We start from the raw sequence: 26,417 nt of genomic DNA on the forward strand, positions 1-26,417 counted from the left end.
AACCGAAGTCGGTCTCCACGGACTACTAATCACTCCGTTCCGACTCTTGAAACACCACTATCGTTCACTTGTGAGGAAAATCGTAAACGCTTCGTACAGATTCTCAATGGAGTAATTTGGTTCGCGTAAAAATAGCGGGAAGACGTTGTGTACATGTAGATTGCACCCAGAACTAGTTCAACCTGACGCAAGCCAGACGGTAGGTATGGAAAAGCAAAAGATGCTCCGGCGCCGATTCAGTGAACGGCCGCTACAGCTCACAAGGTTCGAGATCGATCAAGGGTCCGCTGTTACACGGGGCTAATGCGCGTCTCCGCACAGGATGCGGCTAGTTCCTGCTGTCTGTAGGGCGAAGAGGCGGACGAGTGCATGGGCGGGTGGGTTCATGACCATAGGTTTGCAGGCGTTGTGGTCCCATCTACGTGGGTTTATTTGCGTGCAAATTTATAACTCGCAAGCCTATCCTAGACATTCTTGATGGTGAGATGTTTGAGACCGATGTCGTCGGAGCTTAGTAGCTGGGTGTGGCCAATTGTTTCGTTGTGCGTCTTGTAGCTCTGGTGCAGTTCGGGAGGCTTTGGCAGCATGATTACTGAACAACAAATTTCCCGGAACGGCAAGTGCCGCATGCCAAGTGCTGCACGTGACACCAAGGTGACTCCTGTCAGCAGTCTGCAGGGCTGGCGGTTATAAATTTTTCCCTCGCTCCATTGTCAGCTGGTTTCTTGTCAGCGCTTGATTATATAAGCTGTTTAAACCTCTCTAGCTTGGTTAATCAAACGCCCCCCTTTACGCTCCAGGGCGCGATACCTGGGCAGACGCTTCCTTGGGTAGCTTCAGCCAAGTCTATACGGTATACGGGCGACGCGACACCGGGAACAACGTAGATCCTAGAATATACAGATCATGACGTCAATGTTTTGATGAACGAGTGAACGAGACTGTCCAACTTACAAGTTGACGATGTCACAATCACGACTTCCATGCGTCTCAGGTTCCAATGCACTAGCCCGGTCAAGGATATTTAGAGCTTGTGTATGATCACATAATCTAACGTTGTATATCTATGCTGATGCTTGCCCTGGACCGTGTCTAAGCTTCGGCACGACGCCCAACCAGTTGTTCGATTGTTCATCTTCGCCCTGCTCTGCAGCGGCCGCTGCGTGCCCACCCCCAGACTCCCCACTAGTGTTCTTCTCCGCATCATCATATCTATCTCGAACCCCATGCCCTGTTTGCTGACTGTTTGCATCCTTTACCTCCGCCTCATGTTCCCGTACCGGTCTTTCGCTTCTCTCTGCCTCTCTGCGGGAGGGGCTTGCAGATCTAGGCGCATCGGCAGCCGCATGATGATTATTCCGAGATTCCTCCGCCGATACAATAGCATGATCCTCATCTATGCGCTTTTCTCCTCTGTCTTCTGCTTTGATCCATGTTTGCAGATCCTCCTCTGAAGGTTTATGGAAACACCACATCTCGTCAGAAGTCGTGTATCCAGTGCCCATGCCGCCTTGAAAGTTGCGCTTAAACTTTCTTTGCAGACCAGCAGCTAACCGTTTCCTGAACTCATTGTCAACTCGTAGTCGGGCAGCTATCCACTGGTCGTTCGGTCGGTGGTCGTTGGGCATGTCTTCCATAAGAGGCGTGTCCAGAATCTTCTCATCTGTCATACATCGATTAATGATGGACTTGCCGCCTCCCGAGTCGGGCGTAACCAAACGGAGGAACTCGAGGCTAGTGCTGACGTTGAGATCGATAGCTCTTTGCGGATGGACAGTGGCCTTCATGAACAACGATGAGACGTGCTTGTACAAGATCGAGAAGTCGCTTTGGTTGATGTGAACGGAGCCTCGGACCGTAAGAAGATACGCAGGGGCACCATGCTCGCTGGCCTCCTTCATCAGAGACATGGACGCATCCCAGTTTTTCTGCCAATACATGAACGCTTCACTGGAGATGCCCAGCAGGGGGAGGTGTATTCGGTGCTTCGGGTCTTCCACAGGTGGCTTTACAGGCGCGCTACAAATGTGTTAGTTCCAATGTAACGACGGGGAGAAAGATATAGTCACCCCCAGATGTCGTAGATTATCCCCGCTTGCACATTAGTAAATCTTTCGGCGTGCCTGAGCACTTCTACCACTGTTGCTGCTCCGAAACTATGACCAGCCATTGTCATTTTATCTACGTGAAAACGATGTTTCCATTGTGCCCAATCAATTCCGCCCAGACCTCTGGAAGAGCCTCCAACGTAGCCTTCGCCTCGGAGATTCTGTCGTGCGATTTCCTCTCCATCGCCGTCAGATATCATCTTGAGTACACGGTATGCTTCCTCTAGCTCGCAAAGGCGCAGCTCTATTTGTGCGCTGCGCAGTTCGCCGTCGACGCCGTGCTCATTGTTCGGTGCGGTGTCCATCGGATTATCTTTGGGGAAGATGTAGTCCTGCTATAGTCAGCCTAATAGATTCTGTATTCCAAAACCTCACAGTACGCACGACATAGTGATAACCTTGCGCAATTTCTTCGTCAGTGTGATCCAGATGCTGAAACTTGGCAAAGTCTTTGTCGTCTTCTACGTCTCCGTCGCAATCCGTATGGTTCGCTTTCCCTCCTCCTTGGGCATCCTTTCTCCGCTTCCCTCGCTTCTTGTGATTAATGAAAGTCCGCGGTCCACTCCCGTCTCTATGCTCCACTGCGCACACGACGAAGCCGTAGCTCGCGAACTCAGAGCATAGGCTGCTGTATGCGGTTCTAGAGCCACCAAGACCATGACTAAACATCAACAGTGGGAACATGGGCTCGTCGTTCATGTCCTCGGGCGGACTACCCTGCTGGTTCTTGATCTCATACCCGTCTTTCTTCATGTTGCCTTCCGGAGGCCAATGGGTCGCAGGAGGGGCGTTCCTAAAACCGCGCAATTTGGTGAGCATGGTGGTCGCGCCAAAGATGCCGATGCTTATAGGGCTCGGTATGCCAGCAAACCGCGCATAACCCTTCGCCGTCTCCATGCGCGGCCTTGGAAGCCATGTCTCGCGACTCCATTTCTTCTCTCCTCCTGGGGCGTTCCCGTTACCACTCCCGAACGAGGCTGGGTAATATAGTGTAAACAAAACAGTCTCCAACTGCAGAAGGTGCCGGCCCTTGCGCTTGATGTTCGAGATCGGACGAGGGTGTTCGACAGGGACTTCTATCTCCATGCTGCCTATGGAGTATGGCCCTGAAGTGGGAGAGAGGGTCGAGTTCGGGTAAGGGAGATGATCGCGTATCGATGCGGGCGGTCTCGTGCGTGGTTTCTTCGCGTTGGGTATCTTGCCCGAGGACGAGGGATTGAGGATGCTGTGTCGACGGACGCCATCTTCGTCACCCGTGATGCGCGTCTTTTGACGCTCAAGGAAGGACATGGTCGATGGCGAGCGGTGGTGTGAAGGGTGATCGAGGGTATCTTAGAAGAAAAAGCGCGTAACAAAACGGACGCGGTAGGACCACGCCTCTGGGTGATGAAAGCGATACAGCGATCGTGAAGAACAACGGCCGAGAATGCTTCGCCATGCTTAGTAGGCGCTAGGAGGCCCCGCCTGAAACGCTTGCTCCGCTGGCGAGACTGTGCGGATGCGCCCGGGAGACCTAACTGTAGTGTTTGGTGTTTTGTGAGAATGCCGATGATGTCATGGGCCGGTTCCCGTGGAGCGCGTAAGTGGGGCCGATACCCCTTCGCCGTCCCTGACGAGCGCAGACACTCGGCCTACATCAAGCATGACGTGAATTTGCTGGCGTTCAACTTAAGTCATGTTGAATTGAGCTATCAACTAAGATGGTGAATAACATACTTTTCCAAAAGTTGTACAGTGTGCAATACAGCACATAACGCGAGATAGAAGACATGTGCACCCAACATGTTATGGGTGCAGACTCGGTCGCTTTGGCTCAGGCTATGAGGTCTTCGACCTGTCCACCACCGGATATTGATCGGTACCGAAAGTAGAGTTGAGCGACACCTGTCCCGAAATCTTACCGTTCTCCATGCGGATCCACGTGTCGACCACCTTCGCATCCAGCATATCCTCCTTGACGACGATCTGACGCGCGCCCCGTGTCCAATCAGTGTAGCCACCATAGCCTGAGTGACGATTGAAGCAGATGTTCAGCCCGTTGCCGTTGCTAGGAGAGTTGCCAGGGAGGTCTTTGGCCCATTTCATGCACCAGTCTACGCCATGGTCGTGACCCGAGAAAACGGCCAGGAGGTTTTTCGTCTCCACGAGCGCCTTCATGAAAGGAATGTCGGCTCCACCGTACTTGCAGTTGTTCCCAGTATGATCGCAAATATCGCCCTGGTTGCCTACACTCTCCTCGTTGATGCCTGGGTTCGCGGTCTTGGAACGCCCGTTATGTTGGAAAGAATCTGCAGCGTGTATCGGAATGTGCACGAAAGCCATGCTGGGAACCGCGCGGCCATATTGCTGGCGAAAGGCGTTGTTGGTATTGCGAAACCATTCGACAACCTGCAAGAATCAGTACGTTATGAATCCCTGTAACAAGAGTGTCATACCTTCTCGTCGACCCAGTTCGGAACACCGACATCATCACCAGTGGGTTGATACTTCATGCCTCCTTTGCTGTCAAAGAACCACAACAGCATCTTCAGATCAGAAGCATCCGTAGAGCTGTACACTGGGACGAAATAGTTGCTCCAGCCAACTTGATTGATATCGCCAGACACGGACTGCGTCGTGAAAGAGAGTTTCTTGCCATTGTTGCCCTTGACGTCCGACCACATGTGTTTGGACATGGCACTAGTGCTGCAAGTCTTGGAAGCATCATGATTGCCGAATGTTGCGCCGAAAGGCAGGTTGCGGGCGACGAGTGGAGCCACGATCTGATCGATCAACGGATTTGCGTCTTGAGGGGCCACCCACTCACAAGAGAGGAGATCGCCGTTGAGGACGACGAAGTCGGGCTGCTCGTTGTCGAGGACTGAGTTCATGACTCCGATGGTTTTGAAGTCTGCGAATGGACGGCCGCGCTGAGACTCAGCTACAAGTTGTTAGTATATACCGGTTTCAGGTTCATTCGACGTAGAGAGATGCGATGACTTACGCTCACCGAAGTGGAGATCACTGAAGACGGAAATCGACAATTGTCTATCCGCAGCGAATTGGATACCTGCATAGTAGGGCGCGGATCTGCTGTGAAGCACAGCGGCACTCACTGTTGAAGCCAGCAGCCAGATGAATTGGGTAGACTTCAAGGTAGCCATAACGGGCTAAGTGGGATGTTGTAAGTTGATGCACTTAGAGGCAGCAGGTAGTCGAGCCGAAGGTGAAGCAAGATCAGTGGAAGTGAGGGTGCATTGCAAGCAAAGGAAGCGAGACCAGAGTGAAAGACTTGCTCACGCAGATAGCGAGGGTGAGTGCAGGAAGGGGCGTGGGGGCCTACAACCCAATGGAGTCGAAGGTGAAGAGCGAGCGGCATCATGGGAAAGAGCTGATTGAACTCAACTCAGGTCTCGTTGATACTTTACGTTGTAACGTCGATGCCGCCTTTCTCAGATGCGGCAGTCGTGTATGTTGTCTCTATTCCCCTACAATCTCCTCATCACGCAAAATCTAACGCCATTCCGACAGAAACACAAGGACAAACGGCCCCAATACCAGCCCACTGAAGAATGGGGCTATTTGAAGTGTGGAGGAAGGTAGGCAGGGAATGAACGGCCGGGGGTCCGCTCTGGACGGTCGCGCTAGCCAAGACTTCCCCACCAAAATTTCCAGACGCGAAGTTGGGGATCAGTCCTTCACCTCCGCCGCCATGAACGCCGAGGCTTATCTGCGCAAGCAAGGCTGGCAGGGCTCAGGTCACTCGCTCGACCAAACCGGCCGCGGCATCAAGAAGCCGCTTCTCATCGCCCACAAGAACGACCAGCTCGGACTCGGCAAGAAGAAGGCGGCGCATACGACAGACGACCAGTGGTGGTTGCGCGCATTTGACCAGAGTCTGCAGAGCATTGGTACAGGCAAGGACGTATGCAGTCATGCACCACTGCGCGCGATCAAACAGCTAATATCCCGCTCAGAGCACGCTTGACCAGATCCGCACCCAAGGCATCTATCGCGGAGGTCTCTATGGCTTCTTCGTAAAGGGCGAGATGATTGGAGGTACGATTGGAGAATCCTTAGCGACCACCACAGACGCATCGAATCCCGCTTCCGGCGCAAGCACGCCTCCCACATCCGCATCCGACACCGAAACGCCCGCGCCTACCAAGGGGAAAACCGACAAAAAGAAGAAGCGCAAGCGAGACGAGGGAGATGCCTCGGTTAGCAAAAAGGCGAAGAGCGACGCGGTCGAATCGAAGAATGAACAAAGTTCGGCGGCAGTCACGGGCAAAGACCTGAAGGCCGTAACGAAGAAGCTTGCGAAGCTGAAAACCGAAGAAAAAGCCGAGTACGAGACGCGCGCGAAAGCAAAGGGCCAGACACTCGAGCAATACGTCCTCCGTCGCATCCAGAAGAAGTCAGAAACGCGCGCTCCTAAGCCAGTAGAAAAAATCAAGGAGAAGAAATCGAAGTCGGATAAAAAGGAGAAGAAGAGCAAGAAGGCGCAATAACCACGAAGATACAATGGTGTAGATGGAGAGAACAGTAGACGATCACATCACTCTCAGGATCGGCGTGGGATGCCCGCAGCCTTTTCAGGGTGGACAAGCCCTCGAAGCGCATGCGGGAGCTGTGCAAAGAGCAGAAGTAAAAGGATCCTGGCTCGAGGGGCTATATGTCGCCGATCCATCTTCAATGAGCCGGGCGTGATCGTCAGGATAGATACCCAAGTCTGTAGGGGCCGCTGACGACTACCCCAGGGAACGTGGTCTGAATGCAAAATAAGGGCCACAACGAGAGCACCGGATCAGAGAATTGACCGGGAAGCGCAACGTTGTAGAGTCGGGATTTCTAGGCACATGCCATACGTGCGGAATACTGTATTATACCAATATCGCGATGTTGTTACAGACGAATATTATTCGATCACTCAAATAAACAACACCAACAGCATCCAGATCTTACATTTCACCATCATCTCATCCCCGCTATCATACACTGCTTCGTCCCACCAATACACACAAACAGCCCCATCGCAAAAATCGTCATCGTCAGTCGAGAAGGGAAAGAAAACCCACCAAACTCATCGACAAGACAAAAACCTACCAAAGACAGAAGTTTGTAAACAAATCACCTCGCCCAGCTAACTCAACCCGTCTTCCCACTCAGAATCCAGGGCCTCTTCTCCCAAAAATCGTCCTTGATGATATCCACGTGCTCCATCAGCACCATCGCCTTACTCCGCTTCTTCTTGTCTTTATCCCTCTGCGTACGACTCATGGGTACGGGCCATCCTTCGTTCGCCTGTTGAGGCGCAGTAGCTGCAGCCTTGCCATTCGTTTGCGACTGTGGTTGTTTGCCTTTATCCGGCCTGGCCTTGGAAGAGTTCGACTTGGAGGGTTTGGGTGCGCTGGTGTCTTTGTTGCGACTGCTGGTGGACGGGCGACTGGTGGGAAAGGCTTGGGAACTTGGTCCTGCAGCGGATGTTGAGGATATTAGGGTGTGGAGATCGGGGCCTGAATGAGGGTATGGCAAGGTTGCTGATGTAGGCGCAGACTGTGTTGGTGTGGAAAAGGCGTGGAGTTCTGCAATGCCTGGGTGGGAGATGTGGTCTTGGGTGCCCCAGCCTTGACCCGCTCTGTTGTCTGAATCGCTCGGCCTTCGCTGAGGCGACTCACTGCCGTTGATGGCATACTTGCTCCAGTCTTGCCGTGGGCTGTTTCCTTTGACCTTCTCTCGCGTGCGCATCTCCTCTTCTGCGCTCATTGGCGGACTGGGCAGAGCCTTGTTCTTTTGGATCGGCGGGCTGACTTTGCGGGGCGGCGTCGATGTCGCATCTCGGGGGCTAACGATGCTCTCCTTCTCATCCAAAGTATCTCTCGTGGCTTTGAGTGTTGACGTTGATCGATGGACCGGTAAAGACAGTTTCCGCGGCTTGCTGTTGGCAGGAATGCTGGATATTCGCAGTGGTATAGACGGGGGCTTCACTGCAGGTGTGCTAGATGATGCAAAATATGAAGGCAGAGAAGGCTGGCTCGGCGATCGTTGTTTGACACGCGAAGGCTTCACTTGAGGTGGGTATGAATGTGTCAAAGAAGCAGAAGCGGAGTGGGAGAATCCATGGCTGGCCGCTGCAGTGGCATGGTGGCGGTAGCCTGCGATAGGAAAATCCGCGGGGAAATCGCCCTGCGGTGTCACTGGGGAGAAGTTGGTACGTGTTGTCGGATTCGGTTGGCTCAATGACATCGGAGGCTTGCTGCTTGGCTTCAATATTGGTGGGGACAGCGGCAAAGGCGTCAACGATGGTAGATGTTGCTTGCCGTTCAAGGAGCCATTGTTGTTCCAGGTGGCAGTCGTTGGCGGGGAGAGCGGCATGGACGAACCTGGCATGTTACCCTCACCATCGGAGCCAATCGGATTGGACCTGAGTGGGTTGGGGAATGCTGATCTCGAAATCGTAGGTGGCGATGGCGGTGGTGATGGCGTCGATGTTGTGGAGAGAAAGGTTGGACGTCTGCATAGACCTGGATTCTCCATCATCTCCTTTTTATCCGGCAGATAGGGGATAGACCTTTCAATAGACTGTGATGCCTGGTGATTGGACGCTCGCTTTGGTGTTGGCTGAGCGATTGGTGGCGTTGGGAAATCCGACAGCACGGGTGATGACAATTGCTCGGTCGGTGGGGTAGGGAAGAACTGTCATGGTTAGAACGTGGACGTGAAAATTGATGGTGCTGAAGCGTGTCTTACGTCTCTGTACAGCACCGTGCCTTTCTTGAAGCACTCTGGCTCGTTGTTGTAGTTGATTCCGAACTCCTTGAACAAGATCTCGTTCTTGTCGGATGACACTGTGCCTTTGAGTCTTTGCTCTGCTTCTCGCGCTCCCATGCCACCCTGCTGAACAAGGGTCCAGAAAGTGGTGTTGTACAGATTGTTGATATGACCTGCACGATGGTCAGATCCACTCTACGACCGACACCGAGAGCAAGCAAAAGATTCAGTCTAATAAGAAAAGGCAGGATGAAGGTGATGCATCAGATTACTTACAATCGGCTTGCCGCCAGCTCATATAGTGTCGAAGGTTGATATCGCTTGGGTATAAAACCGCACGCCCATCGAATGTCGGTAGGGGTGCAGTGAGTGGCTTATCCGGAAAGTATGTTGACCAAGAATACACATAGTAAGCAGTGAAAGTCGAGACAATCGTCGTAGTCAGTTTGCTAAACGGGGATCAGTTCTAGACGAATGACCACCGGAGGTGATAGAGTTGCACCAATAGGAGGATTCCCGTACCTGGCTCGTCGTTCGAATAAGGCGCAGTCCTTGTGAAAGACGAAACTGCGACCCACGTCAGCTAAGCCGCCCCGAAACATGCTGCCCCACCCCTGTGTATACCGCGCTGGGAACATTGGGCAGCTCGATGGAGGCATAATCAATCTCAAACACAACGTGCTCGAATAAAAGAATGCAACATACCTGTATTCGTCGCTGTTGCCAAATGCAAGGACAAGGTCGGGCAGTTCCTTCATGACCGCTACGGCTGCAGCATTCATGACATCAAGGCCATTCTTGTCGTTTGGCTTGAGGAACTCATATTTGGACGTGAACCTGTTCGCGCGTTGTTAACAATGGCCCTTGTTGGTGTACAATAGCCGAGATGTTGGCCTGGGGCAGCAATTCCGTTCATGCAACATGGTGACGGGTACCTGCATATCCCGGACCAAGAAAGTTTGCTACGGCGCAAGTGAGGGAGAGAGAATTGGTGAGCGTACTTGGAAAAGCCACGTCCGTCTATCCGTACTACGATCCAGGTGTTGGGAATTAGATTGTCGGGCTGCTCGAACCCGCGCACGTATTCGAATCTGGAGTCCGTTAGTTGAGGTCTGGTGAGCTTGTGCAGGCGGCCAGCTCTGGACGTTGGCGGCAGCTTCCCCACCCGCTCGAAAAGCTATTGATTACTCACTTGCTGTTCGCCATTTATGGCCTCTCTGCAGATAACAACCTTTCTGCCCCTGCACAGGCGCACGGCATAGTCTTTGAGCGATGAAAGACAAGAATTGACGGACGTCAGCGTGAGCTTGTTTGCTGCTCAGGAGTGCGTAAGTGTGGTTTTGAAGGCTGAGAGTCCGGGGCTTAGGCTAACCCGGTGTGCAGTACAGCAAAAGACGGTGTTTCAGGTTTGCAGATGTAATGCAGCTGCCGCGACAAGCTTCTCGAGCCGACTGAAGCGCGGATAACGAGCGCGCAATTGGCACCCTCCGAACTGGCTATCATGCATTGCGTGGGTTACCCGCGGGTCGCAAAGTCTTTGAACATGGGATGAGTCCCCACACTCCGTTCCGGACGATCTCTGGCGCTCGGGCCAACGCCTTCCTCTCCAACAAAGCGACGCGCCCGCCGACACACGACCACCACCTTATCGCTTTCATGCACCAAGGGAAAGAGCTTCAGTGTACAAAGCAGAGTTGTACGCGTCCTTGCGCCAAGCCACTCTAGTATCTCCCCCTCATCGCACAGACAGACGCATGAAGCACTCGGACATGCGGCATCTCCCGACCCATACGTAGTTGCCGGAGCGGAGCGAGCGGTGAATGTGTTCAGACGCGTGCCTGTGCTTCTCGCAAATAACCGCCACGTGTGGCACCTGCTACGGGCTTCATGCTGGGAGGCATGGCGTAGCCTGACGCATACGGGACACCGGTTCTTTAGGAATCCAACTAAGGCCAGCCGCTACGCCATCTTCAAACAACAACACCATGCAATGTATACAGACACTACCGAAATCTTTCCGGATAGCTCCTATCCACCGGTTCTATAGCCTCTATCGCCACAGTATACGTCTCAGCCTCCGGAATCTGCAGCAGCGTCTTCGTCAAATCGCCGCGTTGAGCATTTAGGTTGTTGCCCAAAGATCTCTGGGGGTTCATACAGCAGCATGAACTCTGCACCCTTGTTTGTTCCTCCTGAGCTTTGTCCTCCTCCTTTAGCGATAGCCTAGCGAGAGTATTCTCCTGGTGGTGGTTACCAAAGTGCGTCAGCCACTCAGCGATCGGCATACTCACAATTACAATTAATTCCTAGCAGCACCAGGCATTACCACAAACAAAAAGCCGGGCCGGCGCATCAAAACATCAATTTCGGCCTTGTTATTCTCCGCTACTTACTGCAGGTCCCGTCCCGCACATCTCAACTTTGGATCGTCGGTCGATCTCATGTCTTGGCATATTTACGTCCCAAAGACAGCATGTGAAAAGGGCCGTTCTCACGGCTCGGCCAGAAACAAACGTAGTGGCCAAGACTTTTGATCTAATTCTTACACGACGGGTATTGGCGACGCTGGCGTCATAAGTCCATGACGGGGTTAATCTATGCCTGTTAGTATCGATTGTAGACGGCATACGATAGCTAGAAACAAGACTTTCTGATGAATCACCGCCAAACCTAACCTCAACGTCGAGATCTTCTTGTTCTCGCGCTCGTCTTGTAACGATCCGATTGCAACTACTTCGGGTGGTACGTTAGGTGGTTGTATATGTGATGACTCTGAGCTGGCATGTCTCCATCTACATCCACGGTACGGCGATGAGTCTTCGAAGTGACTCTGCGATGAGAATGTCGAAATCAAGATGAAGCATGTTGCAAGATTTTCATGTTTCTCGTGAGAATAAAGGGTTCACAAAACCATATCCTTGAAGTCCACTATTTCTGTGCATCGTGCGCCAACCCCACCGCTCTCCAAAAACCGATCTTCCTTGGCCTATCCTTGCACACCGCACTGCTCAATTGCCGATGAGACGTAATCTTCCGGCGTCAAGCACTGTCTTGTGATACCCCATGCGGCTAGACTTAGACTGGCTGGTGATGTTCCGTAAAATACTTTTGTGGCTGAAGTCTTGTTAGAACTCCATCAATCTGCATGTGTGCTACCAGGAGCTGAGTGCCTATCCCGATAGCAATGTGATATACACAGAAGTTGGTGCGCAGCTGTGGACCACAGGACAGGAACACATGATTCTCGTCCTTCCCGCAGCTTCAAATTAGGTACCCCAGGGACCGCTTCCAGGTGGGACACGAGACAATGTAGAGACTTCTAGACTCGACGATTGAGATGTCGAATGAATTAAGCAAAGTGCCAGAGAAATTCATTTCAAGGCACCAATGCATTAGATCGGAGGCCGAGGCCCGGTGTCGGCGGGTCGATGGATAAAGGTGCCAGTTGTGGCATCAAGGATTTCATCATCAACACCAAGTCGGTTGCTTTGAACGGCTTCTGCATGATGCGATCCTGTACAGCCTGTTAGCCTAGAAACGCTTTCGACAGTTATCATATACTTACTGCTCCAGCAGCAATAGCAGTATCGATCTGCTCTTTCCGAACGTTCGCCGTAACAGCAATCACAGGTAACCGTTCAGAAGACAGCACCCCCTGCCCCTCCTCCCTTTTCCGTATCTCGCGCATCGCACCAAGCCCATCAAGTACCGGCATCTCCAGATCCATCAACACGATGTCAAACGTTTCTCTCTCCAGTATCTCGAGCGCCTCCAGACCATGGTTCGCGACGGATACGTAGCATCCCGCTTTCTTAAGTTGTTTGCCGAGCACTTGCTGGTTGATGATATTGTCTTCGACCAAGAGTACGTGGAGTTGCCGCATTGCCGCTTCCTTATTGCCGGTTTGTTGAAACATCTCTTTGAGGGTCCTGGGCTTCCATTCCACTCTTCGCGTCTTGACGTAGAATCCAAAAGTCGAACCTTGGCCCTGAACGGATGACACGCCTATTTCGCCGCCTTGCTTCTCAGTAAGCTCCTTTGAGATGAACAGACCCAGCCCACTGCCGCCGTATTTAACATGCGTCTTCACGTTCGCTTGGCGGAAGCGCTCGAATATCTTGTGAATTTCCTTCTCTTGCAAGCCAATTCCCGAGTCCTTGACGGTAAACGCAAGATAGATTTCTTCACCGGTGCCCCAATCTGGATTGCTTGTAACATCGCCGTCTTGCTTGCCCTCAGTAGCCCAGAACATGTCTTCCGGAAAGAGTTCACGGGGTCCCGAGGTGCTGGCGCCATAGCGAATGGAGAGGGCTGGCTCTTTCGATGGTTTGACGAACTTGATGGCATTCGTCAGTAGATTGATGAAGACTTGTGTCACGCGGGACGGATCCAGATGAAGGTGGTCAATGCCTAGACTCAAGAATGACGTGTCAGGTGTGACACTGTAAGAGATGTTGTGCGTCTTCATCTCAGCTTGGAAGATGTTGACGATGGATTCCACGAGCTTTGCGGGTTTGACTGCGACGGGCGTGATGGACAAGAGCATGGAGTCGAGCTTACTCAAAGTAAGTACATCGTCGATAATACGCTTCTGATGATTTGCACATTGCATGATGACGTTTGCGCTTTGTATGTTGTCATTGAGAGTATCGAGACACGGTACAGGCATATCGGCGAGCTGCGTCTGGCACTCGACAACCGCGTTGGCAATCGCATCTGCGCAATGTACAATGGCGCTCAATGGGTTCCGCATCTCGTGTGAAACTACGTCAATGAAGGCTTCCTGCTGTCTTTTTGCTTCTCTTGCTTCGGCGGCTAATCGAGCCTGGAAGGTCTGCGCCCAGCACAGCCTGCTAATGTCAGTCGTACAAGCCATTACGCTTCTCACGCTTCCATGCTCGTCGCGGTACGGGAAGGCCAGAACCTGGATCTGGGCGGGTTCGGGATCCCCGGTAGGAGGCGTGTACATGCGCTTCATGCGCAAGTCGGCTGTGACGTGGTCGGCGCCTCTAATCAGACGCTCCCAAACATCATCAGCTTTTAACCGATCATCCTCGTGATATGCGTCAAGAAAGGCAAGACCGATGGCATGTTCCGAAGGAGATTTCCCAGCTAGCTCATAGTAGTGATCGTTGGCCCAGAGCATATTACCGTCAAGAGATACATGGCACATGCCAACAGACGCGTGATCAATCAGATGGCGTAGCTTGAGATCACTGAAAGCCAGATCAGTCTCGAGCTGCTCTTGACGCTTCTTGGTGGATTCATTGTCCACGGCAGAAGATATGATACTTGACACCATGCGACCTAGGTCCCGGATAAATTGCGTGCATATATCGTCGTGGGGGCGAAATGGATTGGTGCCGAAGACGAGGTAGCCGAAAAGGCGTGTTCCGCTCATGATGGGCATTACGACAATCTTCTTGGAAGGCGCGCTCCAACCTCTCCACGAGGTAGCGAGAAATCGTTCATCATGCTCGATGACCATAGTGTCTATGCCAGCTCGTCGCAGATCTGGTATTAGTCCTTGCTCACTGTCGATAGTGGCTGTCTGGATGAGAAGGTCGTGCCCCTCGGGGAAACCAAATTGGCCGTGGAGTATCAACTTGTTCGAGCCTGGGGTTGTGTCCATTCGGTAGAGCATGGACATGGGCACATCGTTGGCGTTGGTTTCGAGCGTGGTGAGAATGTGAGAGCAGACTGCGTCGACACATTGTGAAGGCACGGAGGCGAGACTATTCAGGCAGGTGGTACGGCGGTCTGCGAGCTTCTGGCTTGTTACCTCGTAGCTAGTTGGGTCAGCTGTGTATTGGAAATAGGTCACTGGGAAACGCGTTTTCTAGCTTGGTTACTACACGTAACTCACGTTGTATTCATGAAGCCCTCGATAGCGCCTGGCATGCCGACTGGAACAAAGCCGCCAGAGAAGAAGGCCTCCTCTTGGTAGCCTCTGCGCTCGACAACCGTGGGCATGGCAGAGCTGTAATTGACTCCAGTGCCTGTCCGCTTGGCCTGTATGAAGTACTGGCTGATGGACGGCCAGAGATCGGGAAAGCCATCCTGGAAGAGGGAGCCCATAAGGTTGGGGTGAGCGCCCCCGGCCAAGGGAGCATAGGCCTCGTTGTATATGGCAGTGAGGTTGGAGATGTCTTCTCCCCACCAGAGGCAGGCTCCGCGCGAATCGGCCAGTACATAACTTGCGAACATGCGCAGCGTCGGGCTCCACGTGCTCAGTGGCCCCAGGCAGCTGCGCGACCAGTCCGTGGTGCGGAAGAAGGCGATATGGTCGGTCTGAGGAAGCGCCGCGGTCCAATCGTCGTATACGCATTCATCGTCGGGGTTCATGGGAGGAGCGCCGAAGCCGTCCTCGTCGGGGGGAGGAGTGAGCATCTGCATGTAGCTGCCGGCGCAGAAGTGGCAGTCGCGAGGGAGACACAAAGTGGCGGCAGCATCCTCAAAAGGAATCGAAGTTTGCGCAGGCAAGGCGCGGTCAGGACCCGGTTATCTTATTCCCATGCGATGCTTCGGTTTTGGCTGCGGCGGTGCTTCTTCGGCCAGTACTGGCGTCGATTGCATGTGGGCACGGGGCACAATCGAAGATGCATCTCGCACCTCCCCTCGCACATGCCGATCTGCCGAGATTCCCATCGCCTCGCCCCGGGCCACATGCCCTTTGAACCCATCTGCATGCCCTCGTACCAACCCTGTACATCTACATCTCCCGAGACACTCTGTATGGGAGCAAACGAAATTCCGACCTCGCGCAGCAGCAAGACAGCCGCTGTTTGGCGGTGCAAACCTTCTCCTCCACAGGCATTGCGACGCCACAAGCGGGTGATCCTTTTTCTTCATCGACCGATCACCGTCTTTTCGACATGAAGAACAGGGGGCGCTGTATCCGCCGTGTTTGCAGCCTCGCCGAATGCAGCTAGTTGCCCGTCGCTGCCCATCGCATTCACGCCCGATACTATTCCAGTACTGCAACCCACTCGCTCGTATCATGTCTGTCCGAACCGAGCGTGTCTGACTCACCTCGCCGCACTCTTTACCGGATGCAACAGAGATGCCAATTGCTGGTTGTATACGCAGGGATGCCTGTGTACTGCATTGCTCTGCTACCATGTTACGAATCAAACTGTAAGATTAATGAGAGCCTACTGCTGTCGGTCAACAAGAATTTCTCCTCTTTTCGAATATTACAAATGTCGACGTTTGGTGTCTCCAAGGTTATTTCTGCTCCACTAGCGGTTTGTAAGCGTTACGTCATTTCGTCGAGATAGCCGTTGAGTGGTTACTCGCTCAATCGCCCAACCAGACATTACGAAGCATGTCAAGATTGATCTCTAGCACCGCTCGATATAGGCCTGAGACACAAAACACATTTTCATGTAGGAACAAAACTCTATCGGTTACACATTCATACTGAGCCTCACTTTCCACAATGTCTGTCCTTATCACGGGAGCCTCTGGGTATCTTGGTGGCTCGCTGCTTGCGGCACTACACAACGCCGTACTTACTGAGCACAAAGACATATATGCTCTCGTCAGATCTCCAGACCAAGCGGAAGCGGTGAAGAAGTATGGCGCGCGCCCTCTCACTCTCAATTTACAAGATGAAGAGAGTGTGATCAAGAGCATCGTCGATGCGCAGATATCCGTCATATTCTTCCTCGTTGACGCTATGAACTCCGATATGCAGGTTCCCATGATAAAAGCCCTCGCAGAAGTCAAGAAGCAAACTGGACGCGAAGTCCACTTTTTGCACACCAGTGGCGCAAAGATCTTCAGCGAACATGCGGGGATGCCTATCGATCGACCACTTCCCGATACAGATGATGATCTGTACAAACTACAAAAGAGCTCCAAGGCTCCTCATCGACTCTTAACGCAGGTATGAGGCAACTAGCGTGTACGCGGTCCAAAGTCCAATCTCTCTTACTGAAATGACCTCAGGCGACGAACACGAACAATGTCATCATTGAAACGGCGGAGAAACATGGAGTTCGCAGCTACATCTTCATTCCATGTATCGTGTACGGCGAAGGCAAAGGTTTTGGTAACAAAATCTCGATCCAAACCACAGCTGTGGTCAAAGCCGCGAAGGGGGCCGGCGCCGTGTACGATGTCAATCCGGAGGGTTGGGTAGGTGTTATTGAATAGTCACCAAGTCAACCACTCGTATGCTGACGATGTACTCAGACTTGGCCCGTATGTCATATCGACGACAACTCGAAACTGTACGTGAAACTGCTGAAGAGTATCCTACGCGACGAGAATCCAGGATATGGCGAGAATGGGTACTATCTTGCTTCCTCCGGAAGTGTAGCCTGGTACGAAATATACACCGCAATGGCGAAAGCGCTTGCGAAGCGTGGTATTATCGGCAGTCCTGAAGTCAAGAAAGCGGATGAAGCAGCGCTAGATAAGATGGCGCAGGCCTTGAGTTGCCCAAAAGAGCTTGTTGCAGTTCAGCTGGGTGGAAAGTAAGTCTACTTATATGCTCACAAGGATAGACCAGAGGTTGACACCAGACACAGATGCACACTTGAAGCGAAGAGGGGCTATAGCTTAGCTTGGAGACCAGACCATGAGCCGAAGCACATCTTGGAGGCGGCAGATGCAGACGTAGAGCTTATCTTGAAGCATATATGAGCAGTGAGCAGTATAGTAATAGGCATTGCGGCACCTCATTCAAAGGAAAAACTGAACAGGTCTGCAGACTACATCAAGTCAAAGGCGTGCAAAGTAGGTGACACAACGTCAACGTAGACTGCGGAGTATCCAGTCTTTTCCTAGGCTGGCCTGGCGGCATGGTATAGCTTCGAATTGTAGCTGCCTTTTCCATATGTGATAACCTGGAAGTTTCAATGTGCCAAAGAACAAGAGGACAAGCCAATGAAAGATCCGCAATTAGTGTTCCAGCAAAGCTCTTTTTCTCCCATACTCAAGTTCTGAGTTGTTCGTCTCCATCCACACTAACTCATGCCCTTTCTCCACCAGACGAAGATGCCGATCCCATAATAATGTCCAACTCTGCCTTTGTATACCTCCGTTGCGGCTGCTGCAAAGCACAATCAGCACCATCACCCTAACATGCTCCCTCAACAACTTACCTCCACGAATTTCGGTCCATCGTACTCGCGTAATAGCTCAACGTACTCCATCAAAGGCCGCATGATCGAGGCATCAGCATTCAACGCTGGACCACTGAGCGCAATATCCAGGTCATATGCCAAAACGACGACTGGACCGCGAAACGGCAGTCCAAGGCTCTTGTTCTCGAAGAGTGCACGCTCTCCCTTCACATTCATGTCGTAATTGATCTGGATGAAATACGGAAAGTAGCGGTTGTGGAATGATAGTTTCTTGATCTCCTGGGCCGGCACACCGGGGAAATGGTAGCCAAGGCCGCTTACCGTACCTTCCTCGTCGAACGCCAGAACGGAGAAGATAGGTTTGGCTGAATTGGCGGGGAAGTGTAAAACGCGCCGCATGTTTTTGCCAATGGGTTGTTTGATGGCTTTGGCGTAGGGCTTGCAGGCGAGCTTGTGGCTGGAGAGCCAGTCGCGTTTTTGACAGGCTGGCGAGCAGTAGAGCATGTTCTTGCACTGGCCACATATCTTCTTCGCACCAGGAGTACGACAGGAAGCGCAATGATCTACAACAGCAGTGGGTAGAGGAGGGACCGGGATGTAGTCTTCGAGCATCAACGGATAGCCAAAGTCCTGAGGTGTGTATGGTGTAGTTGAGGACATGGCGAGCGGCTGTAGATTGAAGAGTATCGGAGCGATATCAGGAATGGATTATAATTAGAGAATGTACCCCCAGAAGGAAATAGAGAGCTCAGCAAGCGAGCTATGAGCTTAGAAGATATACTAGCATTAGTCGTACGGCATATGAATGAGGTCGCATGACGTCTATCTCACCGCAAATGACATACTGCCTTTACCTGAGAGCCTTGATCAAGTACCCAGGTAATTTCAGTATGGGCGGTAAAGCCACTGCGATGGATGAAAGAAGACATCGAAATCCACACCGCCAAACACGCCAATCGCCGGAAATAGGTCGCACTCGCCCCTCAAACCAGTGTTGCCCCCCTCGCTTCGTACGTCGAGCTCCTCGTTGCCATCCCAGCCACCTTCCCTTACTCCATTACGCGTGAAAAACACGTCGATATCTAACATCCTTCCCTGTTGCGACTGCTCGTATGATGGTGGGTTGCGCGGAACCGAGAAGGTAATACCAATACCCACAGTATCACCGGGCTTGAAAGCCGAGGTGAAGTCGATACCACCCCATGCATCGTTAACGTACTTTCTTCCATCATCTCCATGCACTCCAAGACTGGCACGTTCCCAGCCTGGGAGACGGAACGTAGGATAAGGCGGCGCAACGAAGCCTATCGCGATGCCGGCGTCTGCTTCCGAGAAGGAGAAGCTACCGCGACCAATTCCAAGGACTTTGAGTTCAAAGTAGACAGTCTTGGAGCGTTGTGTGTTGAGCGGTGAGTCCCAAAACACGCTGTACATGGGTAAATTTGTAAGGATACTCGAATCCCTGCAGTTCGCGTGGGTGCGACAACGCCAGTGGCCTGCTTGAGGTTGAGGGAGTAAGTCTCCCAGGTAGGATGGCGCTTTCAGCAGAGCAAGCTGCCCATTCTGGATCGCAGCATGAGTGCTAGGCTGCAAGTTCTGCGGTGGCCACAAAGGATTCATGTTGGTCCAAGCCAAGGCACGATCGCCATCTTCAGTAGATGCATTAGCAGTGGGAGAACTATCGTAGCCCATCGACGGTGGTGGAGGTAGAAGCGAAGTGTCAGGTACGACTGTCCAGTCGTGGTATGGCGGAGGATCCCAGCTAGGAGGGGGTTGCTGTGGATACGAAGGAGGTGGTCCTGCTGGGGGTGCGTAACCTGAAAACTCTTGTTTAGGTGGAGGCCCTGGAGGAGCAGTATAAGAAGACGACCCGTGGCTCGGTGGAGGACCTGGTGGAGCGGAGTACCCAGACGAGGATGAAGCTTGGTTCGGCGGCGGGCCAGGCGGTGCTTGATACTTCTCCGTCGGCGCTATATTATGCTGTTGGTCTTGGGGTGAGCTGTAGTAAGGGTTGTTTGAATGCAGGTTGTGTTGATCTGTCCCATATGACGGCCTTGAAGAGCTGTCGTCGCCCTTTATCTTGTCCTTGAACTTCTTGAACATGGTGGGGCTGGAAACTCAGAGCAATGCCGAAAAATGCCCTACCCTAATTTGTGGTATAAGTAGAAGGTAGTCGAGAAAATGCTGATCAGGGGTGTGTAGTATTGTTGAGTCACATACTAGGAAAGCGGGCGCACTTGAATGATGATGTAGCGAAGGTGGCCGGTTGTGGCTGTGCACGCGCAACAAACCCCGGGTTGATTGTCACCTACCCGTCTACGTCATCGTTGGTGGCTTGGCAGGGTCCTTGAAGCCTAAACCCCGGCCACAATCAATGATGCCCGTGTCGCGCTCCAACAAACGCGCGATTTCAACGCGATGGAAGTCTGGCAACCAGACCGTTCAGTCACGCATCCCTCGCATACCTTCCAGCCACAGCCTTGCCGCGGACCCTTCCTTCTATGAACTTCACGGGGACCTCGACTTCCACATCTCTCAACCAATCGCCCATACCTAAAGATCGGTGTACGAAGTCAGTGTTTGTCTCACATGCAGTTCGTACATCGGCAATTACTCACCTTTCGCGAACGCATCCAGCCTGCTACTTCCGCTAACGCCTCTGCCTAACACCCCATAAACCACGAAATGTACCGCCATGATACCTTCGAACTCCACCCTTTCCATGAAAAAGCTGTCGTTCCAGCTCTCCCCGAACATATCCTTGAGTTTGGGCATGGTGAGGAAGCTGCGGAGCCAGTCCCAGCTTTCGGCATACAGGGGTGATGACTGTGGGTAGGAGGAAGGTAGGCTTGTGGGTATAAAGAAGCCAATGTTTGCGTTTCCACCTTTGTCGCCTGAGCGGGCGAGCACGATGTCTCCCAGCCGCGCACGCGTCATTGGGCCAAAAGAACGAAGATCCACGGGACTCGCAGTTTCATAGCTTTCGCGCCTCCCAATCTCTTCCGACAGCGCTGGCGGCGTGGTCGTCAACGTCCTTGTCTCGCCAGCTTCGAGAAGATTGATCGCCGTCTTTAGCTTGCTTTGCGGCCAAATCGCTGGATAGAAGCTCAAGTACGGTTTCGGTATCGCCGTACGATGGTCCATCGTACTATGGAAGCCAGAGTAGTGCTGCATCGCAAAGTCTGCCAGTAGACTCGCTAGACCCAGGTTCACGTTTGGATCGCCGCTCTCCGCGAAGATTCGACAATACGATGTACTTCTGAGCTGGCTCTTCGGGTCGGTCTCCGGCATGCCTATGCGCTGGAATTCCAAGATGTCGAATCTGTCCAGTATGCCTTTCTGCTTCAGGCCAAACTTGATCATGCGTTCCCAGAGATCGAATTTCTCAGCCGTGGCATACCCGGTTGCGTTGACGACAATCTCGGATTGGTAACCTGCATGATAGAAGATTGCGAGCTTCGTGGTGGGTGGGGGTGGTTTGCCTTTGACGCCCCACAGACGAACTCTTTCTGATTGTTAGCGAGATTGCTCCTGCCAGCATGACATTTAAGTGAAGGAGATTCGAGCGTACCTGTTCTTGCCTCCAGCTTTGACCTGAACCTCATCCAAGATAGCCTTGACATCGCTATTCAGGTACACGTTGCCCTGAAGCTCATATAGAAACTGACATTTGACAGTGTCTTCTGTGACAAAACCCTTCCTAGCTTCGTGCTTCGTGATCACACATGTTCCGTCCTTTTCGACCTCTGCGATGCCGAAAGTGATGTCGTACAGGTCATCCAGCGGATACTCGTAGAAGCCCGCGAAATTCGAGCCTGTTACATAGCCACTGCATTCGATGAGATGACCCGCAATAAGGGCTCCTGCAAGTGCGTCGAAGTCGGTGTCACGCCACGAGTACCAGTACCATGCAGCACCGATTACGGGGCTGGCGTCCGCAACGCGACCCGCGATGATAATGTCTGCGCCTTCTTCGAGACCTTTGACGATTTCGCGGGCGCCGAGGTAGACGTTCGCACTGACGATTGGTTTGTCGCTTTTCAGGACGTCGAGCGTGTGATCCGCGACCGTTACCTCGCTGTTGTCAGAATCTAGATGCGGCGGTAAACCTTTCTCTTTGATATCCTTCATTTCGTCCATTAGGTTGTCACCAGACACATACGCAACCTTCAGATCATATCCTTTGCTTAAGACCTGCTCGTCTGTCAATTAACTAGACCATGTAGCGACTACATCGATGAGACGAGACTCACGAGTTCATGCACCTTCTCTGCCAACCCCTTCGGATTGTGTGCACCACCATTGATAACGACTTTGATCCTCTTCTCATTCAACAGGTCGATCGTCTGCTCGATGCCATCCCAAGCTGTTTTCTCCCATCCAGGATGCTTGCCCGCTGCATGTGCCTGGGCATTTTCCGCGATGTTGACTTCGGCAAGATAGTCTCCTGTAATAAAGTCTACATCTCCTAGCTCTGCTTGGTAGAGCATGTGATATCCGGGATCCCCTTGCATTCGTCAGACTGGTATGACATAGGTAAGGCTGGTATCACCTTTGTAGCCTGAGCAGTTTGCTATCCTCACTGGACGGCTTCCGCGCTGCGCTGTCCATCTCGTGCTGTAGTCTGACGATGCCATAGCTACTGCTTCAAAGATGACAGTCGACAAAGGGCTTGTGGTGAGATATTATGTGTATTCTGGGATTAGATCGCTAACGCATGCGCATGCGCGTAAAGCAGAGTTGCATTATCGCGATACAGCCGCAACTTAAATCATCCCACCAAACTTCCAATCACGAACACCTCCACATCAGACTGCTATTTCAACAGACCTGATCCTCTTCTTGCGTAACGTGTATCCAGATTGCGGGGTGATACCCCACCTTGTCGGGTAGATTGAGCTAGTCGACTTACTCGCCCGAGGGCCGAAAACGAATTGCCGTCCATCTACCATGATCGGCAGTGCTTGAGTAAGACTGGTGACAACTAGGACGATGGAGCTGATGCGCCGATTGGCGTTGCTGGCACCATGTTACAAGGCGACCAAGTAGCTAATGGGGTCGAGTGGGACGTGTTTCGGACAGCACAAACGATAAAGCTCATGCTACCCGCGTCTCGAAGCCACACTCTCAGTTCTCTCAAGTCGAAGTCAAGGCTCTACAACTATTAGAAATGTCAAATACTATGACGAACGGTCATACGAACGGCACGAATGGTAGCCACAAGGACTACTCTGTCCCCCGCGAAACCCAACACATCTTCGAAAAGGGCATATTAAGCAATCCCCTCATTGCTCCAACATTACCCATCGACATCGCAGAATGCGCAAAGACAGTCCAGTTCAAAGGCAGCGATAAGCCCAGTATACCCATCAACTGGCGCTTCGCCGAAAGCATCTCGGCACTCAAGGGGCTGGAAGCCGCTATGATCAACGTCCTTCTGAAGCAGAAATATGGACTGGAACCCCAAGAAGCTGTCATAGATACGTAAGTTGAAATATCCGAGCTTCCACGTTAATCAAGAAAAAACCGAACAGGCCTGCAGCCTACATTAGCATGGAAACCTACAGGATAGGTGACCTAGCGTTAATGTAGGCTGCAGGCCTGTTTAGTTTTTTTCTTGTATAAGGTGCTTCTGTTGTTACGAGTTGTAGCCATTGAGTAGCTAACGCGTGTCGGTGAAGCGACCATGCGCAACTCTTCTTCATGTCGATCCTATTGAACGTCATCGATCCCGATGGCGAACACATCGAGTTCTTGACCAAACCATTCGCGAGTGGATCGGACGCATACAACAGATATTTCAAGAACTGCGATCTGCATGATACTAGTAGGACTCCGTATCGCGTGGCGGCTACGAACATCTACCGGTGCGAAGATGGAAGGTACTTCCATTTACATGGCTCCATGAACCCTGAACCCACACAAGAGAGTGTTGGGTTACCGCATGATATGGACTTGGCTGAGTCGGAGGATCCATGGAAACCGTACGAAGAGAAGCTAGCAAGCATTGAATCTGACGAGATGCAAAGGTTGGCATCGGACGTCTACAAGCAAGCTGGTACCATCTGCTGGACAACCGAGGAGTTCAAGAATAGCGAACATGGAAAAGCGAACGCCCATGTAGGCCTCTACGAGATTCACGACGTCAAGAACCAGAAACAGCCAGCGTGTTGGTGGCCAAATAGTTCGGAGACAGGTGTAAAGAGGCCACTCGCAGGTCTCAAAGTCGTCGACCTGACCCGCGTAATTGCTGCTCCAGCTCTAACCCGAGGCCTTGCCGAACTGGGTGCTTCGGTGATGCGAGTAACAGCTGAGCACGTTACTGACATGTCCATGCTACACGTCGATCTCAGCTGGGGAAAGTGGAACTCGCATCTAGATTTCCGGAATGAAGAGAATAGAGAGAAGCTGCGCGCTTTAGTCCGAGAAGCCGACGTCGTCGTACAAGGCTATCGGCCTGGCGTGTTGGAAAAATATGGTTTCTCTCCTGAGGGCCTACTCGACCTGACGAAAGATCGAGAGCGAGGTCTCATTGTTGTGCGGGAGAACTGCTATGGCTGGTATGGTCCCTGGTCGTATCGCAGCGGGTGGCAACAAATCTCTGACGCGTGCTGTGGCGTATCGATGGAGTTTGGACGAGCCATGGGCAATGACGAGCCTGTGACACCAGTTTTCCCCAACAGCGACTTCTGCACTGGTACTTCTGGCGTCATCGCCGTCTTGAACGCGATAATTCGAAGGGGTACTGAAGGCGGCTCCTACAAAGTCGATGTAAGTCAGCTCCACCGTTCGGTAGCGTTGTGGACACTAACTTCTACAGATTGCCTTGAACTACTACTCCCAATGGTTGGTAAACAGCGTCGGCACCTACCCTACAGATGTCTGGGAAGATGTCTGGACACGCAATGGCCGCCAAGTATTCCGCCATTACCACAACATGCAGTATACGTTGCCGCGCTACATGAAGATGCTATTCGAGAACTCAGGATCCGTGCTCTTCAAACCCGATTTCTTCGAGATGCGACACGCGGGCGCGATCGGCAAAGACGTAAAGGGAGTCAAGCCCATTATCCAATACCCACAAGGGAAGGTGGAGTTGGGATATAATGTAGGGACGCGAGGAAATGGTGTCGATAAGCCAGTGTGGCCAAAGAGCCTGATGACCGAGGTTGTCGCGTAATCCTTGGATGTCATCTTTTTGGCAAGGGCGAGGAGATAACTAGAAGGGACGTATCAAGGCATGACTATTTGTTGAACGGAATTTGTCGCGAAATTTGATCCTGCTGTGTTCAAGTGAAGAGGCGAAGAAGGGAACCTTGGAAGTGAGCTGCCGCTGGGAAAGCGCGCTAGTCGACGCGTCTTCACGTGACTACAGTTTGATAGGTAGCCACCGGATCGTCTCACGAGCTCAACATTCTTCTCGCAAACCATGCGAACGAATTTCCAAATACTGGCAGGCTGCCAATGTAGGCGCATGCCATCTAATGAAAAGGATGAACATCTACCTATGGGGGATAATGGATGTAAACAGCCTAGAAGTCTACATTGCGTTCAGACTTTGCTAACTTCTATGTGAACACTAATGTAGACTGCAGGGTGTTTAGTCTTTCCTCGAACGCGGTGGGCGACTATGCGAGACGTCGTTAGAGCCAACGTCATTCGTGCCTTCCATATCCACACGAAAAGCTTCATCATCAAGACTAAGCACCATTGACTCATACATCCTTGACGTTACTCCTTTCATCTGACATGTATTTATTCCGCTACAAGTACATCAGCCTCCATAAGCCTTTCCACTGTTCCCAAGATTTTCGATCAAACACACCTCCAGGGCTATCTCAATCCGAGCCTCTCAAGCCATGGAAGCACTCATCCACACCCACCGCCTAACGCTTCTCCGCCTAACAGACACCTCGTCCCCTTCCTCTACACACGTCCGTATCTTCCACGAAAACTGGTCGAATCCCGACGCCACAGCATGGAGTCTGCACGGGCCCACGCATTCCCTGCCCGAAAGCTACGAGTGGATGAAAGAGCAATTGGCGCCTGAACTTGATAGCATGTTTTATGCTGTATTTGTCAAAGCCGACACATCAAACTCAGCCTCTACTAGCGACGATGACACTGGGCTGGGGAAGCATATAGGCAGCGTAAGCCTACGTCTTCAACCTAGCGGTCCTTCTCTTCCAATCTCACAGACATCCACATCGACCAATGTGAGGGTGCTGGGTTACGCCTTGTTTCCGTCAGCGTGGGGAAAGGGATATGCGACGGAAGCCGGTCACGCGTTGCTGCACGCATATACTGCTTTCGTGTCTTCATCTTCCTCATTCTCGGGCGCTCAAGAAGACAACGACGGAACCGAGCCACAAAAAGGGAAGACGTACATCGAAGCAGCAGTAGACGAGGGTAATCCTGGTAGCGTAAAAGTACTGGAGAAACTTGGCTTCAAGAAACTGGGTTG

General features: G+C 52.2%; 10 protein-coding genes across 10 annotated transcripts; 3 read left to right on the top strand and 7 right to left on the bottom strand.

Annotated features, from left to right (window-relative positions):
- Window positions 1-1,064: 1,064 nt before the first annotated feature.
- On the bottom strand, window positions 1,065-3,398 carry J4E86_004656 (uncharacterized protein; the record flags this gene model as incomplete). The annotated part of the gene is made up of 3 exons (XM_051445194.1): window positions 1,065-2,019; window positions 2,070-2,440; window positions 2,493-3,398. The coding sequence occupies 3 exons, from the start codon at window positions 3,396-3,398 to the stop codon at window positions 1,065-1,067; spliced, it is 2,232 nt and encodes a 743-aa protein (XP_051303291.1).
- Window positions 3,399-3,926: 528 nt separating this feature from the next.
- On the bottom strand, window positions 3,927-5,251 carry J4E86_004657 (uncharacterized protein; the record flags this gene model as incomplete). Its single annotated transcript, XM_051445195.1, has 3 exons — window positions 3,927-4,496; window positions 4,544-5,028; window positions 5,092-5,251. The coding sequence occupies 3 exons, from the start codon at window positions 5,249-5,251 to the stop codon at window positions 3,927-3,929; spliced, it is 1,215 nt and encodes a 404-aa protein (XP_051303292.1).
- Window positions 5,252-5,799: 548 nt separating this feature from the next.
- J4E86_004658 (uncharacterized protein) lies at window positions 5,800-6,598 on the top strand (the record flags this gene model as incomplete). Its single annotated transcript, XM_051445196.1, has 2 exons — window positions 5,800-6,012; window positions 6,065-6,598. 2 exons carry the CDS (start codon window positions 5,800-5,802, stop codon window positions 6,596-6,598), a joined length of 747 nt encoding a protein of 248 aa, XP_051303293.1.
- Window positions 6,599-7,235: 637 nt separating this feature from the next.
- J4E86_004659 (uncharacterized protein) lies at window positions 7,236-10,064 on the bottom strand (the record flags this gene model as incomplete). The annotated part of the gene is made up of 6 exons (XM_051445197.1): window positions 7,236-8,783; window positions 8,838-9,031; window positions 9,381-9,409; window positions 9,564-9,695; window positions 9,860-9,949; window positions 10,051-10,064. 6 exons carry the CDS (start codon window positions 10,062-10,064, stop codon window positions 7,236-7,238), a joined length of 2,007 nt encoding a protein of 668 aa, XP_051303294.1.
- A 2,170-nt stretch (window positions 10,065-12,234) lies between these two features.
- Window positions 12,235-15,254, bottom strand: J4E86_004660 (uncharacterized protein; the record flags this gene model as incomplete). Its single annotated transcript, XM_051445198.1, has 3 exons — window positions 12,235-12,372; window positions 12,424-14,647; window positions 14,725-15,254. 3 exons carry the CDS (start codon window positions 15,252-15,254, stop codon window positions 12,235-12,237), a joined length of 2,892 nt encoding a protein of 963 aa, XP_051303295.1.
- A 1,045-nt stretch (window positions 15,255-16,299) lies between these two features.
- J4E86_004661 (uncharacterized protein) lies at window positions 16,300-17,510 on the top strand (the record flags this gene model as incomplete). The annotated part of the gene is made up of 4 exons (XM_051445199.1): window positions 16,300-16,749; window positions 16,812-17,000; window positions 17,058-17,341; window positions 17,396-17,510. 4 exons carry the CDS (start codon window positions 16,300-16,302, stop codon window positions 17,508-17,510), a joined length of 1,038 nt encoding a protein of 345 aa, XP_051303296.1.
- A 328-nt stretch (window positions 17,511-17,838) lies between these two features.
- On the bottom strand, window positions 17,839-18,613 carry J4E86_004662 (uncharacterized protein; the record flags this gene model as incomplete). Its single annotated transcript, XM_051445200.1, has 2 exons — window positions 17,839-17,919; window positions 17,972-18,613. 2 exons carry the CDS (start codon window positions 18,611-18,613, stop codon window positions 17,839-17,841), a joined length of 723 nt encoding a protein of 240 aa, XP_051303297.1.
- Window positions 18,614-18,838: 225 nt separating this feature from the next.
- On the bottom strand, window positions 18,839-20,056 carry J4E86_004663 (uncharacterized protein; the record flags this gene model as incomplete). The annotated part of the gene is made up of 1 exon (XM_051445201.1): window positions 18,839-20,056. One exon carries the CDS (start codon window positions 20,054-20,056, stop codon window positions 18,839-18,841), a length of 1,218 nt encoding a protein of 405 aa, XP_051303298.1.
- A 343-nt stretch (window positions 20,057-20,399) lies between these two features.
- On the bottom strand, window positions 20,400-22,443 carry J4E86_004664 (uncharacterized protein; the record flags this gene model as incomplete). Its single annotated transcript, XM_051445202.1, has 4 exons — window positions 20,400-20,506; window positions 20,572-21,458; window positions 21,525-22,147; window positions 22,207-22,443. The coding sequence occupies 4 exons, from the start codon at window positions 22,441-22,443 to the stop codon at window positions 20,400-20,402; spliced, it is 1,854 nt and encodes a 617-aa protein (XP_051303299.1).
- Window positions 22,444-23,123: 680 nt separating this feature from the next.
- Window positions 23,124-25,133, top strand: J4E86_004665 (uncharacterized protein; the record flags this gene model as incomplete). Its single annotated transcript, XM_051445203.1, has 3 exons — window positions 23,124-23,437; window positions 23,635-24,724; window positions 24,774-25,133. The coding sequence occupies 3 exons, from the start codon at window positions 23,124-23,126 to the stop codon at window positions 25,131-25,133; spliced, it is 1,764 nt and encodes a 587-aa protein (XP_051303300.1).
- Window positions 25,134-26,417: the final 1,284 nt, after the last annotated feature.

The sequence above is a fragment of the Alternaria arbusti genome (genome assembly GCF_024043155.1).
Source record: "Alternaria arbusti strain BMP 1465 chromosome Unknown scaffold_5, whole genome shotgun sequence".
NCBI lineage: Eukaryota > Fungi > Ascomycota > Dothideomycetes > Pleosporales > Pleosporaceae > Alternaria > Alternaria arbusti.